Source organism: Melospiza georgiana, chromosome 31 (assembly GCF_028018845.1).
Source record: "Melospiza georgiana isolate bMelGeo1 chromosome 31, bMelGeo1.pri, whole genome shotgun sequence".
Taxonomy (NCBI): domain Eukaryota; kingdom Metazoa; phylum Chordata; class Aves; order Passeriformes; family Passerellidae; genus Melospiza; species Melospiza georgiana.
Genome location: NC_080460.1, coordinates 2669726 through 2685274, shown reverse-complemented (window position 1 = coordinate 2685274; position 15549 = coordinate 2669726). Strand labels below are relative to the sequence as shown.

The window sequence follows — 15549 nt, the reverse complement described above, 5'->3', positions numbered from 1 at the left end:
CCGGGTCCCTCGTTTACCGCTAAATTCTTCACTTCATTAGTGCTGCTAACTGGCCGCTCTGTTCCGCTGGCCCTCAGGTGAAAGTGGCTCTTTCAGCCCTCCAGGCTGCAGAGCCTCTTCCATTTACCTCTCAATGAGGTGTAGTTCCTGTTTTAAGTGGTACAAGTTGTTCCAGCCGAAGGGAGCAGCAGGAAGGGGAACTTTGGAGGATCCCAGAGGAGGGAGAGAGCTCAGTGCCCTGTAGGCACGCAGGGGCAGAGCTGCACAGTGGCCAGATGTGCACAAGGATGAGGCAGCTTCTCCTGCCTGGCATGCACCAAGGGGCACCCTCCTGGCACCTGGGCAGCCCCACGGGCTCCATCCTCCTCCTCCTCCTCCCGGCCTCGGAGGGCAGCGAGTCCTTGCAAGCCTGAGGAGCACAGCAAGGTAAGGGTGGAGGAATGGGGAATGCAGCTCCTGCTCCTCCAGCACATCTGGAACAGGGCACCCTTTACAGAGCAGGGCCCCTTGCTCCCTCCTGATTTTTGTTTTGTTTGGTTGTTGGTGTTTTGTTTGTTTTTTTTTAATTTTTTTTGAATGTCATAGTTTCTGTTGGGATTTGTTCTGCACGGTCCAGTACAGGTTCATAGAAATATCTGAAATATCTGCAACGCGGAACAGCCCCTCGGGAGCGCCGGGAGCTCGCAGAGAGACCGGGAACGGCTCCGGGGGGTTCGGGCCGCGCACCGGGGTTGCAGCCGAGCCCCGGCTGCACTCCGTCGGGCCAGGCTGGGCCAGCCGAGCCGAGCCGAGCCGAGCCGGGCCGGGCCGGGCCGGGCCGAGCCGAGCCGAGCCGAGCCGAGCCGGACCGAGCCGAAGCGGGCTGTGGGGCCGAGCCGAGCCGGGCTGTGGGGCCGTCGGGGCCGCGCTGGGCGGGGCGGGATTGGCTGCTGCGGTCGCTGATTGACAGCGGCGGGCCGGCGCGCGGCGGGCGGCGCGGCGCTGATTGGCTGCCGCGGGCTCACAAACCCGCGGCGCGGCCGGAGCGCGGCCAGAGCGGGGCCGGGGCCGGGGCGGCGGGAGGGCGGCGGGGCTGTGAGGGGCTTGGCGGGGCTCGGCGGGGCTCGGCGGGCAGCGAGCTCGGGGCAGCGGAGGGGCCGCGAGGAGAGTCCCCGAGGGCGGCCGCCGGCAGCGGGGAGTCCCCGGTGCTGTCGGGGCCACCGTCGGCGGGGGGCGGCGATGGGCAGCGTGAGTGGGCCCGGTGGGGCCGCCGTGCGTGCGGTGCTGTCGGTGGCCGCCGGGCTGCTGGCGTGCGGCGTGGCCAGCGAGTACGACTATGTCAGCTACCAGTCAGACCTGGGCCCTTACCCTGGCGGGCGCTTCTACGCCAAACCCCACCAGTGCGTGGCCATCCCCGCCGACCTGCGGCTGTGCCACAGCGTGGGCTACGACAAGATGGTGCTGCCCAACCTGCTGGACCACGAGACCATGGCCGAGGTGAAGCACCAGGCGAGCAGCTGGGTGCCGCTGCTCAACAAGAATTGCCATATGGGCACCCAGGTCTTCCTCTGCTCCCTGTTTGCCCCCGTGTGCCTGGACCGGCCGGTCTACCCGTGCCGCTGGCTCTGCGAGGCCGTGCGTGACTCCTGCGAGCCTGTCATGCAGTTCTTTGGCTTCTTCTGGCCAGAGATGCTCAAGTGTGACCAGTTCCCCCAGGATGACGTCTGCATTGCTATGACAGCTCCCAATGCCACCGAGGTCTCCAGGCCCAAAGGTAAGGCATGGCTTGTGCTGCAGCCTTGCTCCTGGCGCTCCTCTCTGAGCTGGCAGGGCAGGAGGGGACCACACGGGACTGGAGGGGTTCTTGTGGCAGGAGGAGGCTCACCTGAGCTCTTCTTGGCAGCAGCTCTCCTCTAGCCTCTGAGCACTCTCCTGTCCCAAAGGAGGTGGGATGCCCTGCCAGCTCCTCATCCCTATCCCAGAGCTTTGGCTCTTTGGAGCATGGTGGGGTTGTGCCTGTTCTGATCCCTGCACGGTCACTGGGGCTGGGCTCCAGCCCTGATGGACCAAGGTGTGACCCTCCATCCTCAGATCCTGCACTGTCCTGGCTCTGCTCCCAAGCCAGGCTCCTGCTCAACCAACGCTTTCAACAGCAGAAAGTGTTGGCTGAGCACAGAGTGTCACAGAGCCAACAGTGACAGCAGTCCTAAGGCAAGAGGCTGGGCATGCACTGGAGATCCAGCCCTGCCTTGGGTGGGCTGTGAGCTGGAGAAGGGAGCAGAGAACCTGCCCAAAAACAACTGGGGAAAGTGAACGTGGTTCGTGTTTGTTTCCATTGCGTGCAGCGCGTTTCTGCGGTGCCAGACTGGCTTGTTCAAGTTGCAGTGAGTCTGGCTCGTTGCTGGAAAGTTGAAAATAAATAAATATCCCGGTGTCACTTGGGGGTTTGCTATTGGAGCGCTGTGAAAGGCAGGCAGGAGGAATGTTTGTCGAGGGAGATGGCAGAGGGCTCTGAGAGTGCAGTGCTTAAGGGAATTGAAGGGAATTGTCACTCCTGATTCCTCAGGGACGCAGTGCCGGCACTCGGGAGGAGCTCGGCACAGGCAGGGAGGGGGCTGAGTGCTTTCAGTGCCTTCTGTGCTGTGTCAGACTCGTCTGCCCTTTGCAGTTACCTGTACAGACAAAATCTGTGTGTGCTGCTCGACTGGGAGAGGTAACCCAGCCAAAGGGAACTGTGCAGTGTCATCCTGCCCATCTTGAAAGGACTCGTACTGCAGAGAGACCCAGTGATAGAGGAGGGCAGGAGAGGAGTGCATCCTGCAGCAGAGGGGTCTCCAGGAGCTGTGGAGGACACTGCAGAGCAGTGACTGTGGCATGGCAGGACACCCAGAGGAGCTGTGTCACATCTCAGTGACATCCAGAGGCAGGTGGAATGTGAAGTTTGTCCCAGTGCCAGGGGGAAAATGGGGGCCTGGTCTCCTTGCCAGGGACCAGCCTCTCCCCACAGCCATACTGGCTTCCTTGTCGTGGCCTGCCCTTCCTGCTGGAGAAACCTCCTTGTTTTCCAGGAATGCTCTGAATTAAATCTGTCTCATGTGAACCTGGACCCTTGGTCAAGACCACAGCCGTGTTCCGTGTTGCAGGTACAAAGGTTGCTTTTATTTCCCCAGGGACTTGCAGCCAAGCGTGCTCCTGGGACAGCTGGGTGTGAGCTGCCCCTTCCTGGGTCTGAAACAGTCTGAGCTGTGTGCAGGTCATTCATTTTACAGGCATTAACGAGCCAGGACCTGGGAACAGCCTCCTAAAGGAGCAGCATCTGCCAGGTTTTCCTTTCCACTGAGTAGTTCAATGATTTCTCTTCACCTTTTGGACCTGGGGTGGGACACTGCTGCTTTCTTGTGGTGCCTCAGACGGTTTGGAGTGGAAAAAAGCAAACTCCAAGTGGATTGCAGCCACCGGTGTGATGTGAAGCAGCACTGCTGGGTGTCCTGAATGCCACAGAGGCTCTGTTAGTGCCCATGAGGAACCCATTGCTTCAGCTCTGGTACTGCCACCTCCTGCAGATGTCAAGTGACATCCTGGGTGACCTGCAGCTCAGTCCTTGTCCCTTGTCTGCCTGTGTGCACCCTGTCTGTGTTTTCTGTCAGCACCAACTCCTTTGCTCTTGGGCACAGGGGTGTTTTCTGTCGATCCAAAGAGGGTCAGAACCAAGCAGTGTCCCCCCTTTTTCTCTTGGCACTAACAAGAACAAACCCTTTCAGTATTTTCCCCCGTTAACACCTTGAAATTGGAATTTGTTTCTGCCTCTCAAAGAGCTGACCTGCTGAATTCCTTTCTCCTTAAGCACAGGCAGTAAAGCCTGCAGGCCCACAGGATGCATCAGGGGAGTTGCAGATTAATACAGCATTACACATTCCTTCTCTTGCCCCTGGAGTAAGCTGGCTCTGCAGCCAGGCTTTGCAGAAATGGTCAGCAGGGAGCAAGGGAGCTGCAGGCAGCTGAGATTGTGCTGGCAGTTTGCAGATGGGCCCCAGCCAAGCTGCAGTGGGGCCCGAGGGTGGGCTGGGGGTGTCTGCTCCAGTGCCTCAGGAGGGATGGGAGGGCTTGCAGGCCTGGGGCAGCTCCACAGAACAGCTTTCTTGGGGTGCAGAGCTGTGCAGGAGCTGGCTGGGCCCCCAGCATTGATGTTCCTGATGTAGTGTGATGTGGTGATCCAGAGCACAGGACAGCTTTTCTTCTCATTGCCAGTAGTGCTGTTGTGCTAGGCAGGGCTAGAGGATGGGTTGATATAAATGGGATATAAGGAGGAAGTTTTCTGCAATGAGAGTTGTAAAACGCTGGCACAGGTTATCTGGAAACAAGGTGGATGCCCCATGTTGGAAACATTCCTGGTCAAGGACTCTGATCAAGGTTGTTGATTACGGCAGGGGGGTTGTGCAAAAGTGAAGCTGCTGCCTGTGGAAGGGGCTGCTCAGAGGGTCCCAGCTCCTGCCCACAGGGTGCTGCTGGCTCCTGGTGCAGCAAGGCAGGGGTCTCTGCCACCTTGGCTGTGTCACAGCCTGCTCAGGGGCTGCTGGAGCACAGCTAGAACAAAGCCTGTATTTGCACCATGGAACAATGACTCTTATTTTCCATTTTTGTTTGCCTTTTTTTCCCCCCTATTTTAATAGGTTGCCTGGAAAGCTCATCGAGTGGTGGCTTTCATGTTTGTCTGGCTTTGCCAGCCTCATGTGCACTTGGGCTGCTGAGACACTGAAGTGCTTGCCATGGCAGGAACCCCAGCTTGTTCCCCAGCAGAATGATGTTTCACCTTCCTGTGAGCACCCTCTCTCCCTTGTCATGAGCACAGTAAATATTTCTTTCCACGGCTGGAAAGAAATATTCTGACTGTGGATGTCATCCTGTCTCCAAAGGCTGGCTCCTGCCTGTGCCACTCTGGGATGGTGACAGTGGAAATGGCATGTCAGGGTTCTGGAAGGAGGGGTTACCCAGGGGATGGGCAGCTCTCAGAGGTACAGAGGGTGTGGATGTTGGTGCTGGGAAGGCTGGCTCGTGGCTTGCACATAGGGGCAAGCACCAGGCCAGTGGCTGTGCATGTGTGATTAATAAAATCATGGTGCACATCCCCGGGAATCAGCATTTGGCACAGAAGAGATTTGGGGGTGGCGACAGGGAAGGAACAAGCCACAGAAAACAAAAGTCTGGCCTGAATCCCCGTGGGGCATCTGAGGCTGAGGAGATGCCACAGCATGGTCATGGCTGTGCCTCCCTGGCTCTGCACCCCTCTTTGAGACACCTCTCTGCTTTTTCTCTCCAGCCACGCTGTGGCTTTGCTGGCCTGGCTGAGGGCTGGAAGGCCATGAGTGCTGTGTTTACTGGCAGATGTTTTGCTGCAGTGTTGTCCCTGAGAATAACTCCCTTGTGTGGGAAGAGCGCTCAGTCTTGCTGGACCAGGAACAAGCAGCATCTCCCAGCTCAATAAATTAATCTGCCAGTAGCTCCAATCTACGTCTGTGCTGCTGGGTGGTCTGCCCCGAGTGCAGATGGGGACTTGGAAACAGAGTCTTGTTCTCTGGGTGAAGTGAGATTTCCTCCCAGGACAGATCCCAGTGAAATCCCCTGGGCTGGCATCTCCCAGGAGGGCAGATATTGACCTCTGCCAGCAGCTGCCAAGCAGAGGTGGCTCTGCTCTGCTGGAGCCATGAGGGTGAAACAAAAGAGAGGCTGGCCACTGCTGGTGGTGGGTGCCCACTCCTGGTGGTGGATGGCCACTGCTGGTGGTGGGTGACCACTGCTGGTGGTGGGTGGCCACTGCTGGTGGTGGATGGCCACTGCTGGTGGTGGGTGGCCACTCTTGGTGGTGGCTGGCCACTGCTGGTGGTGGCTGGCCACTGCTGGTGGTGGATGGCCACTGCTGGTGGTGGATGGCCACTGCTGGTGGTGGATGGCCACTCCTGGTGGTGGATGGCCACTGCTGGTGGTGGATGGCCACTGCTGGTGGTGGGTGGCCACTCCTGGTGGTGGGTGGCCACTGCTGGTGGTGAATGGCCACTGCTGGTGGTGAATGGCCACTGCTGGTGGTGGATGGCCACTCCTGGTGGTGGATGGCCACTGCTGGTGGTGGATGGTCACTGCTGGTGGTGTCTGGCCACTCCTGGTGGTGTCTGGCCACTCCTGGTGGTGGGTGGCCACTCTTGGTGGTGGGTGGCCACTCTTGGTGGTGGATGGCCACTGCTGGTGGTGGGTGGCCACTCTTGGTGGTGGCTGGCCACTCTTGGTGGTGGCTGGCCACTCTTGGTGGTGGCTGGCCACTGCTGGTGGTGTCTGGCCACTGCTGGTGGTGTCTGGCCACTGCTGGTGGTGTCTGGCCACTGCTGGTGGTGGCTGGCCACTGCTGGTGGTGGGTGGCCACTGCTGGTGGGGCAGCACCCACCAGAGCTGTGCTGCTCCATCCCCCACCAGTGCTGCTCTGGCACAGGGCAGAGGGAGGGCACTGGGGTTTTCCTGGGCACTCTGTGGTCCCCAGCAGTGAGGGGAGCACTGAACTGGGCTTGCCAGTCCTTGCCTGGCACCTCCTTGGCACACTTGAGGCATCTCTGGGCTGGGGTTGGGGCATCGTGTGCCTGCCTTGGCATGCAGTGGGCAGGGAATGTCACCAGGCCATGGGCCGTGCCCCTTGGCAAGCTCTCCCCTCAGCTGAGAGCTCCTTGCTGTGCCAGTGCTGTCCTTTTAGCAGCTGCCTGTGCCTGCCCTTGGGGCCACTGGCAGCACTGTGTGGGGCTGGCAGCAGGCTGCCTGTGCCCAGGGCTGCCCTGGGAGCCAGTGGATGGTTCTGGGTGTTGTCCCACACCTCTGGGAGCTGGGAGCATGCAGCAGGGTGCCTGGGCACGGATCCCCTGCAGGGATGAGTCTGACAGCACGGCCAGTCTGGCTCTGTGGTGCTGCTTCCTCTGGCTGCCTGCCACCTCTCAATTGCCTTCACTTCTTCTTCTCTTGCCAGGAACAACCGTGTGTCCCCCTTGTGACAATGAGATGAAGTCAGAGGCCATCGTGGAGCACCTGTGTGCCAGCGAGTTTGGTAAGGAGGAGCACTCCGGGCATTCTGGTCACAGGCAGCGTGACTCCTGTGTGGCTGGATTGGAGCTGCCACCTTTCCCTGCCTTGCCCTGCCCATCGTGGTGCTGTGTGTCCTGCAGTCTGTCCCCAAAGCCAGCCACGTGTGCCTCTAGATGTCACTGTGGGCATGCAGAGGTGAACTTCGTTAAAAAACACAAAGCTGCTCCAAGGCTTTGTCCTAAACGAGTGAGTGAGACAATCAGTGGTAAACTGCATTTAGAAAAAAAAAAGATTATCACGAGGAAATATATTGGCTTTCTCAGATCAAACCCAGAATTAACTGCTTTTGACGTCCTTGCTGGTGTATGTAACCTTCCAGGAAGATTATTAAAGGCATATTGAACAAGGTGTGCATTCCTGGGGGATTAGCACTTGAATGTGCTCTGTACCAGAGCGTGCTTATGCAAACCCAAACCTGCTCTGCACGCTGCTGTGCTCCCCTTTCTGCTGGAAATGAATTCTCAACTGTCCTGCAGATTTGCTGTGCCACAAGTCTTAAGTCCAGCCCAGACTTTTTCTAACAGGGAGAAGCACCAACAGGAACACCCATGTAATGGTTTCCCAGGAATGTGCATACTTCTGGCTTGGCTGGGGAATGGAGGCACACGCTCAATGCTTGGCCTGCCTGGGGAGTGGGAGGTGCTGAGTGCTCTGAGCTCTGCTCTGGGCAGGCCATGGGAGCTGGATCAGAGCTGCCCCTGCCTCAGGGCACACACAGGGAGGGAGGAACAGCCTGTGGCATCAGCACACCTGGTTTGGGTAGGAGCTCCCTGCCTCCTTGCAGTGCTGCAGAGGCACTGCCCCAGCCCAGAGCTGGGGAATCTTTGTGCCAGGGAAGGAGAGAGGGGCACTCCAATACCTGCCCCTTGCAGAGGTGTGCAAGCAGTGAGCCAAAGGGGTGTCCTTCCTGCTGGGAAGGGAAATACAAACTTAATTTATGCTTGACATCAGTTTCTGCTGCTCTGGGACGGTTCCAGCAGGGAGCAGAGGCCAGAGCAGAGGAATTCCCTGCCTCAGCAGAGCAGCTGGGGTCAGTGGCTTGCCCACAGTGTTACTGGCAAGGACACTGGGGACAGTGTCCTCCAAAGGATGGGTTATTTCCTGGCAGATGTGGCCAGCTGGGGAGCAGGAACAGGGATGGGCTGGTCCTACCTGTGCCCTGTGAGGGAAGGGAAGGCAGTGCAGGGCTGAGAGGGATGTCTCAGAGGAGGGAGTGGCAATGGCCTCAGGAAGTTTTCCCAAAGCACAGTGTACAGCCTTTGGATCTTTGTTTAGTCTTGGGGGTTGCTGTCCTGGGGTGATTTCTCAAGGAGAGCTGTTTATCTGGCACTGTTCTACACTCCCAAACCTTCAGGCTGAGCTTTCTCATGCACGTCCCCCAAGGTAAACACTGGCAGCTGACAGGTTACAGATCCTCAGCAGAGCCAGACATGTACAATAAATGTTTAAACTAACATGTGCTGCATGGGGCAGCTGTTGGTAAGTTTTACACTCATTCCTGCTGTTCCTGCAGATTTTCTCTTACATCCCAGCAGCTTGGTACAGAAAAGGGGTGAGGACCACTTTGCCCAGCACAGATGTGTGGCTGTGCAGCCCAGAGTGCAGAGCCAAGATGGGATAACACCAAGGGGGATGAAGGAGGAGGCTGACCAGGAGTGCAGATAGTTTGTGTCAGCCTCTGTTCTTCCCAGCAGTGCAGGAAGTGAGCACAAACTGCAAAGACAAAGCAGGAGAGGATCATGGACAAGATTCTGCTCTGTTCTTCCCAGCAGTGCAGGGAGTGAACACAAACTGCAAAGACAAGGGCAGGAGAGGATTTTGGACAAGATTCTGCTCTGTTCTTCCCAGCAGTGCTGCAGTGAGCTGTGAACCCAAACTGCAAAGACAAGGGCAGGAGAGGATTTTGGACAAGATGCTGGGGGTCTCAGGGGTGCCAGGAGCATGCCAGCCTCGTGGTGCAGCAGAAATCTGGGTTCTGCTGCAGATGTGTGGCTGTGCCAGTTAGGAGGTGGCTGTGTAGCCCAGAGTACAGAGCCAAGATGGGATAACACCAAGGGGGATGAAGGAGGAGGCTGACAGGGGTGCACATACTTTGTTTTAGGCTCTGTTCTTCCCAGCAGTGCAGGAAGTGAGCACAAACTGCAGAGACAAGGCAGGAGAGGATCGTGGACAAGATTCTGGGGGTCAGAGGGGTTCCAGGAGACTGCCCCAGCCTCGTGGTGCAGCAGAACTCTGGGTTCACCTTTGAGCAAGGGTGAATGAGGACTCTGGGGTGCTGCTTTAGGCAGCTGGGCTGTTCCTCTGAGATTAAACAGCTTTGGGGTGGTGTCAGTGAGGGGTGCCAGAGCTCAGAGCAGCACAGGGGGCTGGGGGGTGACTGCAGGGTGCATTTCAGTGTGAGGCAGCACTGGAAGCAAGAGGAAGCATAGATGGGGCTCCAGAGCCCCCACAGCCACCTCCCCCAGCTGCCCTGGGCTGCAGCCAGCGCTGGTTTCTTACTCCAGGAGTTCATTGCACGCTCTGTTTCTCTTAGTGATTTTATTTATTGTTTCTGCCCTTTCTCTGGGGTCTGGGGGGATCCTGCTGAACGGGCTCTGTGGCACTGGGGACTGCAGAACAATCAATACATGCTGTTTATTTTTCCTCTGTGACTGACAGGGCCTTGCCTGCAGCCTTCTCCTGTTACAGCCCTAATGTGTCTTCTGGCAGGTTTCTTCCTCCTCAGTGATTTCTAAAGGAAGGGAAAACGAGGCTGAAGGAACAGTGGAGCTTTCCCTTCTCTCACACGAGGTGCTGGAGTGGGGCCCCAGCAGAGACAGCATCCTAGTTCTGTGCTGAAAAAGAGGGGTGAGGAGCAGGAATGGTGGGTTGTGAGCAGGGCACAGGGGTTCTGCTCTCAGCTGGTGACCCCCCAGAGCAGTGCTGGAACTGTGTGTGTGTCCCATGAAAATAAATGGTAAGGAGGGCTTGTGGGTGTTAATGTTGATCCTGCAGCCCTCTGATGGACTGGAAAGGTGGCACATGTTCCTGCTGTGGATAACTCTCCTGGGTGAAATCTGGTGAAATCTGTGTGAGCAAGCCTGGCCTGGGATCCCAGAGTGATCCTGGCCCTTCTCCCACTCGCTGCTGAGGCAGATTTGGTGTGGCATGGGGGGATGGAAAGGCCAAGGCTCCCAGTGAGGAGGAAGCTGTTTGCTTTGGCAGCTCTGCTGGGTGCTGGAGCCAAGACTCAAGGCATCCTGCTCGAGCCTTTTGCCTGGCAGAAAGGGCTGGGGGGATGCCAGGAGAGCTGCTGCAGCACCAGGGTCCCCCAACAAATATTCTAGGAAAGGCAGAACTTGGAGGCTGCTCCTTCTAGAAGTTGGTGGTGAGCTCTTGGAGTGGGATGAGCCCTGAAGAAGCTGGTGCTGTTCCCAAAAACCCTCAGGCACCCCTTCTCTGGTGTTGGCCAAAGCTGTGTGTCTGTCCTGCCACTGCGGAACCCAGCTCTCCCACCTGGGAATCTCACCTGGAATGGGCTTGGAATTTAGGAAATGTGGCTCAGTTAAGGGGAATTTGGGGAGCCAGAGGAATGAGGGCTGAGCAGAGATCACCCTCAGCCTGCAGCACCAAAGGCAGATCAGCTTGGTGCTCCATGAGCTGTGCTTACCTGTGCAGGTAAACACTGCTGACATTGCTGCTGGCAGGAACAGAGCCTGGCAGAAACTGTTTGCACCCCTGCTCAGCCTCCTCCTTCATCCCCATCCTGGCTCTGTGTGCTGCTCTGCACGAGCAGGCTTTGGATGAGGCTTTGGTTTACATCTGGATTTATGGCTCCCATGAACCTGCCCTGCTCACCAAGTGCAGTGTGCAGGGAAGGGAGCAGCTGTGAGCTCCCACAGCTCAGCGTTACCAGCCCTTCTTTGGACTAGATCAACACCTCAGCTAGCTGGCAGATCCTTTTCTTCCTCTAGCAGAAAAGATCAAATTTTCAGTGATTTCAGCAGAGCAAAGAAGCCATTTTGCAGAAATCTCTTATTGTGCTGTTGTAATGGTGTTTTACACCCCTCTTTGTTTTGTCCCTCCTGCCCTGGCCACCTCTCTTTTTACTGCAAGGGCTCCAGTCAGCATGAATGAAGGAATTGAGGCTGACATTGAGGGGTTGCTGCTGCTGCTGCCCAGTTGGTGTCACGGAATTTGGAGCTGCTTGCAAACTCCTTACCTCATTTTCCAGATCTGCTGCAAACTGGTGTGGTTCAGCATCTTTAGCTCTTTAAATTCAGCAGTTCCCTTAGCTCCCGAATTTGTAAAACAGATGGAATGAAAATTTCACTTAGTTTCCAGTCCTAGATTACTTTCTGATACAATAGCAGTGAACATGACAAGGATCTTGGCAAACCCAGGGGATGTTTTTGGCACAGGGGCAGGCAAACACCAGTGCTGCCGTTGTCAGGGTGGTGACACTGAGTCCCTGCTGCCTGCTCAGGGTTGTCACTGTGCTGTCCTGCTGCCACGTGTGTCTGGAGCAGTGTGAGCAGTGCTCCAGCCCAGGAAGCAGCACGTGTTCCCTGCTGTGTGTTCCAGCAGAGCAGAGCTTCAAGGAGTGATGCTGTGAGGAGCCATCTCCCTGCCAGAGCCAGAGCTCCTTGTGCACTGCCTGCAAGTGCCCTGAGACTCCAATGGGAAGGGACAGCAGCCAGGCAATCACCTCTCTGAGCACTGGTTATCTGCAGCTCTGAAGTGAACTCCCAAATGATGAAAATATGTTAGCAATTTTGCTCCATATGTGCTTTTCCCCAAAAACGAGGCAGAGCCAAATGGCACTGAAAAGATGTTTTAATGTACAACACATTTTCGTCGTTTTTTCCCATGTAGGCAAAATTCCTCTTCATGGTCATGGCAAAAAAACCTTTTTTTTTTTTCTTTTTTTTGGGGTTGGGGGTGTTGTGATTAACTCAGGAAAATGCTGAACCCAAAGAGGGGAGAATATTTTCCATGGAAATTGTATCAGACCAACTTTCCTTCTCCCAGAGCTCTGGTGCTGTGACATCCAGTGCTTGCAAACTTGTTTCACAGGCACCTGAGGGCCGGTGTGAGTGCAAACAAATGCTTGAGAAGCCAAATTGACCTTTTAAATGATCCCTTCAAGAGTCTCTCCATGCCTCTAGAGCAGGGAAATCACTTCATTTACTCAGTTAACATTTGTGCTTGGCAGCTGAACGTGTCCCCTCTCAAATGGGAAGTGCTGGGTGCTGTGTGCAGGAAGGGGAACAAAGATTTCAGTGTTTTACCTTGGTGCTCTCCTGGGCATGGGGCAGCTCCTCTGTGGAATTTTCAGGCAATCCTGACATGGGAAGAGATGAGAATCTTGATTCTATGTTTCAGAAGGCTGATTTATTATTTTATGATATATACTATATGAAAAGAAAATGATATAATAAAACTATATCACTAAAGAATAGAAGAATATCACTAAAGAATAAAATAAAAGAATATCACTAAAGAATAGAAGAAAGGATTTCAGCAGAAGGGTAGCAAGGAAAGGAAAGAATGGAATGATAATGAAATCTTGTGGCTGCTCACAGCCTCGACACAGGTGGCTGTCATTGCTCATCAAGTAAAAACAATTCACATGCTGGGTAAATTCTCCAGATCACATTCCAAAGCAGCAAAACATGGAGAAACTGAAACTTCCCAGCTTCTCAGGAGAAAACATCCTAAGGAAAGGATTTTTTGTAAAATATGTCTGTGACACTGCCCCTCAGGTGCAAGGGTATGGGTGTCATGCCCAAGTCATGGCCAGGGTGATGCCAGGGAGGAGCAGGAGGATTCAGGAGCAGAGAAGGGATAAGGGGGATGCAGGAGGGGAGCAGGGCACTGTGTGTGTGCAGAGGGAGGAGGAGATGCAGGAGGGGAGCAGGGCACTGTGTGTCTGCAGAGGGACAAGGGACATTGCTGCTGTCACTGCTGCCCCCTCAGCCTCACACAGCAGAGGCTTTGTGCCGCTGAAAGCTGCTTAGGAGTTTTGTTTTCCCCTCTCCCATCTTGTTTTGCAGCTCTGAAGATGACCATAAAGGAAGTGAAGAAGGAGAACGGGGACAAGATGATCATTCCACGCAAGAGGAAGGCGCTGAAGCTGGGGCCCATCCGCAAGAAGAACCTGAAGAAGCTGGTGCTGTTCCTGAAGAACGGGGCAGACTGTCCCTGCCACCAGCTGGACAACCTCAGCCACTACTTCCTCATCATGGGCCGCCAGGTGAAGACCCAGTACCTGCTGACAGCCATCTACAAGTGGGACAAGAAGAACAAAGAGTTCAAGAAGTTCATGAAGAAGATGAAGTCGCCCGACTGCCCCACGTTCCCGTCCGTGTTCAAGTGATGCCCTGGCTGCTGGGAGGGAGGGAGAGCCCCTCCCTGGACCTGCCCAGGTGGGCACAGCGGCTCCACCTCGCTGCTCTGCTGCAGGGGTGCTGGAGCCCAGCCCTCCTGCTCCTCCATCCTGCTCCTCACAGCTCCCTCAGCCCTCCCAAGCCTTGGCCTGGTGGCCTGGGCACGTGCTGCGAGCAGTGGCTGAGCTCACACACCATTTCTGACTGCATTGGTAAAGACCTGTTATTGTACAGATATTGAAATAGCAGCTGTCGGGTGAAGAGGGCAAGCAGAGGGCTGGGAGGTGATGTTAAGAGCTTGCATGCTTGCAGAAAGGACCCTCGTGGACCACATCACTCCCATCTTCATGGCTGCAGGATTGCCCTGAATTCCTGTAGGAACCAGAGCTGGCTGATTAGACAGACATCCTATCTTCATGATCAAAGTTAATAAATGAGTAGTGGAGAACCCATTACAACCTCTGATAAGAATTCCTAATAGCTAATTGCCCTCACTGTAAAAACATGCCCATTATAGTCTTAACCTGTTTAGTTTAAGCCTTACCCCTGGTTCCTTGTGGTGCCTTGTTGGGCTGGAGCCCTCCCTCACCAGCATCCCTTGTGATGTCCCCGTGGGTGCCTGCCTTGGCATCTGCTGTGCCAGCCGAGCCCCTGGCAGCCTTTGAGCCTCCTCACTGTGCCGTGTGTGGGTGCACTGGCATGGGGAGCAGGGGCAGGGGCGACTCTGTGCCTCCACCTGTGCCTTTGGCCTCGAGCAGGCCCCTGTCTCAGCAGTGTCCAGCTGAGATCCACCTGCCTGGGCTGGGAGAGATCTCCTTCCTGGCCTGAGATCTCCTGGCTGGGCTGGGATCCCCTCCTGGCTGTGGCATTTCCCCTGCACAGCTGAGTTCCCCTGAGCTGCTGCTGCCCACACCTGTCACTCCATTTCAAGCCCAAGCAAAGGTTCAGTTTCTGCCCTTCCCGAGGCTTTGGCTGTGGGGAGCTCATGGCTCCTCCAGCTTGTGACACTCCTCACTTCAGCAGTGATGTTTTTATAGCTCCTTTAGGCTGCTGGCAGAGTTCCAGAGAGCACAAGGCCAAGGACTTTTCCCTGTGGAGCCCCACAGGGAATGTATCATCTCCATGTTCCCCCTTTGCTGTGGGACCCCAGTCTGGGGTTTTGTCTCTTTGATCTGTGACAACTTGGCTCTCTATCATTATGCCCTAATTAAAATGTCATGTTTGTATGATTTCAAACGGTTTATGAAAGACAAAGAATATCTTACCCAAATGATTACATTTATCGACCAAGCTGAAATTCATTATTCTGTTAATTGGACTGGTTCTCTTTTTCATAGACCCATACCACTCTGTATTCATTATCCTTCCTCCTTCCATTTAGTATTCTCATCCATCACCAATACTCTGGGAGAATGAATATCTGATGTCTGAGATAATCCTGTTGTATCACAGTTAAGTGAAATGACAAATCTTCATTTTTGAGGTTTGAACCAAACCCCCTCAAAACTGGTAAATTAATTATTCCTTAGCCTGGGATTGGTGCTTATTTCCCACATGGGGACAGAGCCGTGGACTTGGTTGTAGAAGAATTCCATTAACAAGCCAAGTACTCTGAGGAATGATGTTTCCCAGCTAACAGAGAGATGGATTTAGGATGTGAACTTTGTAGAGTCCCCTTGGGTTGTCTTAGACCACCATTTGTAGTAGTGTTGTTTCTTTGTTGCAAAATTAATCATTGTAGATAATGTGCTTTATTAGTGAAGTAAAGAAATAAATAAACCATGGCCTTTAACATCGCAGATTGATGAGGTGAAATGATGGAGAGGAGTGGGGAATGGAGGCAGGACGTGGTGAGCTGAAGGTTCTGAGTGCCCACAGTGCCCCAAAAAGCAGTGGCACCACCAAGGAGAAAGAGCTCCCAGACATAAGGAAAAGAATCTTCCAGGGTGTTCACAGGGGTCTGAGCACGAGGGAGGAGACGAGGATCTGGCTCCATGTTCCAGAAGGCTTGATTGATTATTTTATGATATATATTATATTAAATCTATACTAAAAGAATAGAAGAAAGGATTTCATCAGAAGGCTG

The 15549-nt window shown here is 54.9% G+C and overlaps 1 protein-coding gene across 1 annotated transcript; it reads left to right on the top strand.

Annotated features, from left to right (window-relative positions):
- The first annotated feature begins 1218 nt into the window (after positions 1–1218).
- SFRP1 (secreted frizzled related protein 1) lies at positions 1219–15259 on the top strand. Its single transcript, XM_058042450.1, has 3 exons — positions 1219–1753; positions 6980–7057; positions 13131–15259. The coding sequence occupies exons 1-3, from the start codon at positions 1219–1221 to the stop codon at positions 13451–13453; spliced, it is 936 nt and encodes a 311-aa protein (XP_057898433.1). The 3' UTR covers positions 13454–15259.
- The last annotated feature ends 290 nt before the right edge of the window (positions 15260–15549 follow it).

Coding starts and splice junctions, on each gene's coding strand:
- SFRP1 (XM_058042450.1), top strand. CDS start 1,219: ATGGGCAGCGTGAGTGGGCCCGGTGGGGCCGCCGTGCGTGCGGTGCTG. Junction 1,754..6,979: donor CGAGGTCTCCAGGCCCAAAG/GTAAGGCATGGC, acceptor TTCTCTTGCCAG/GAACAACCGTGTGTCCCCCT. Junction 7,058..13,130: donor CCTGTGTGCCAGCGAGTTTG/GTAAGGAGGAGC, acceptor CTTGTTTTGCAG/CTCTGAAGATGACCATAAAG.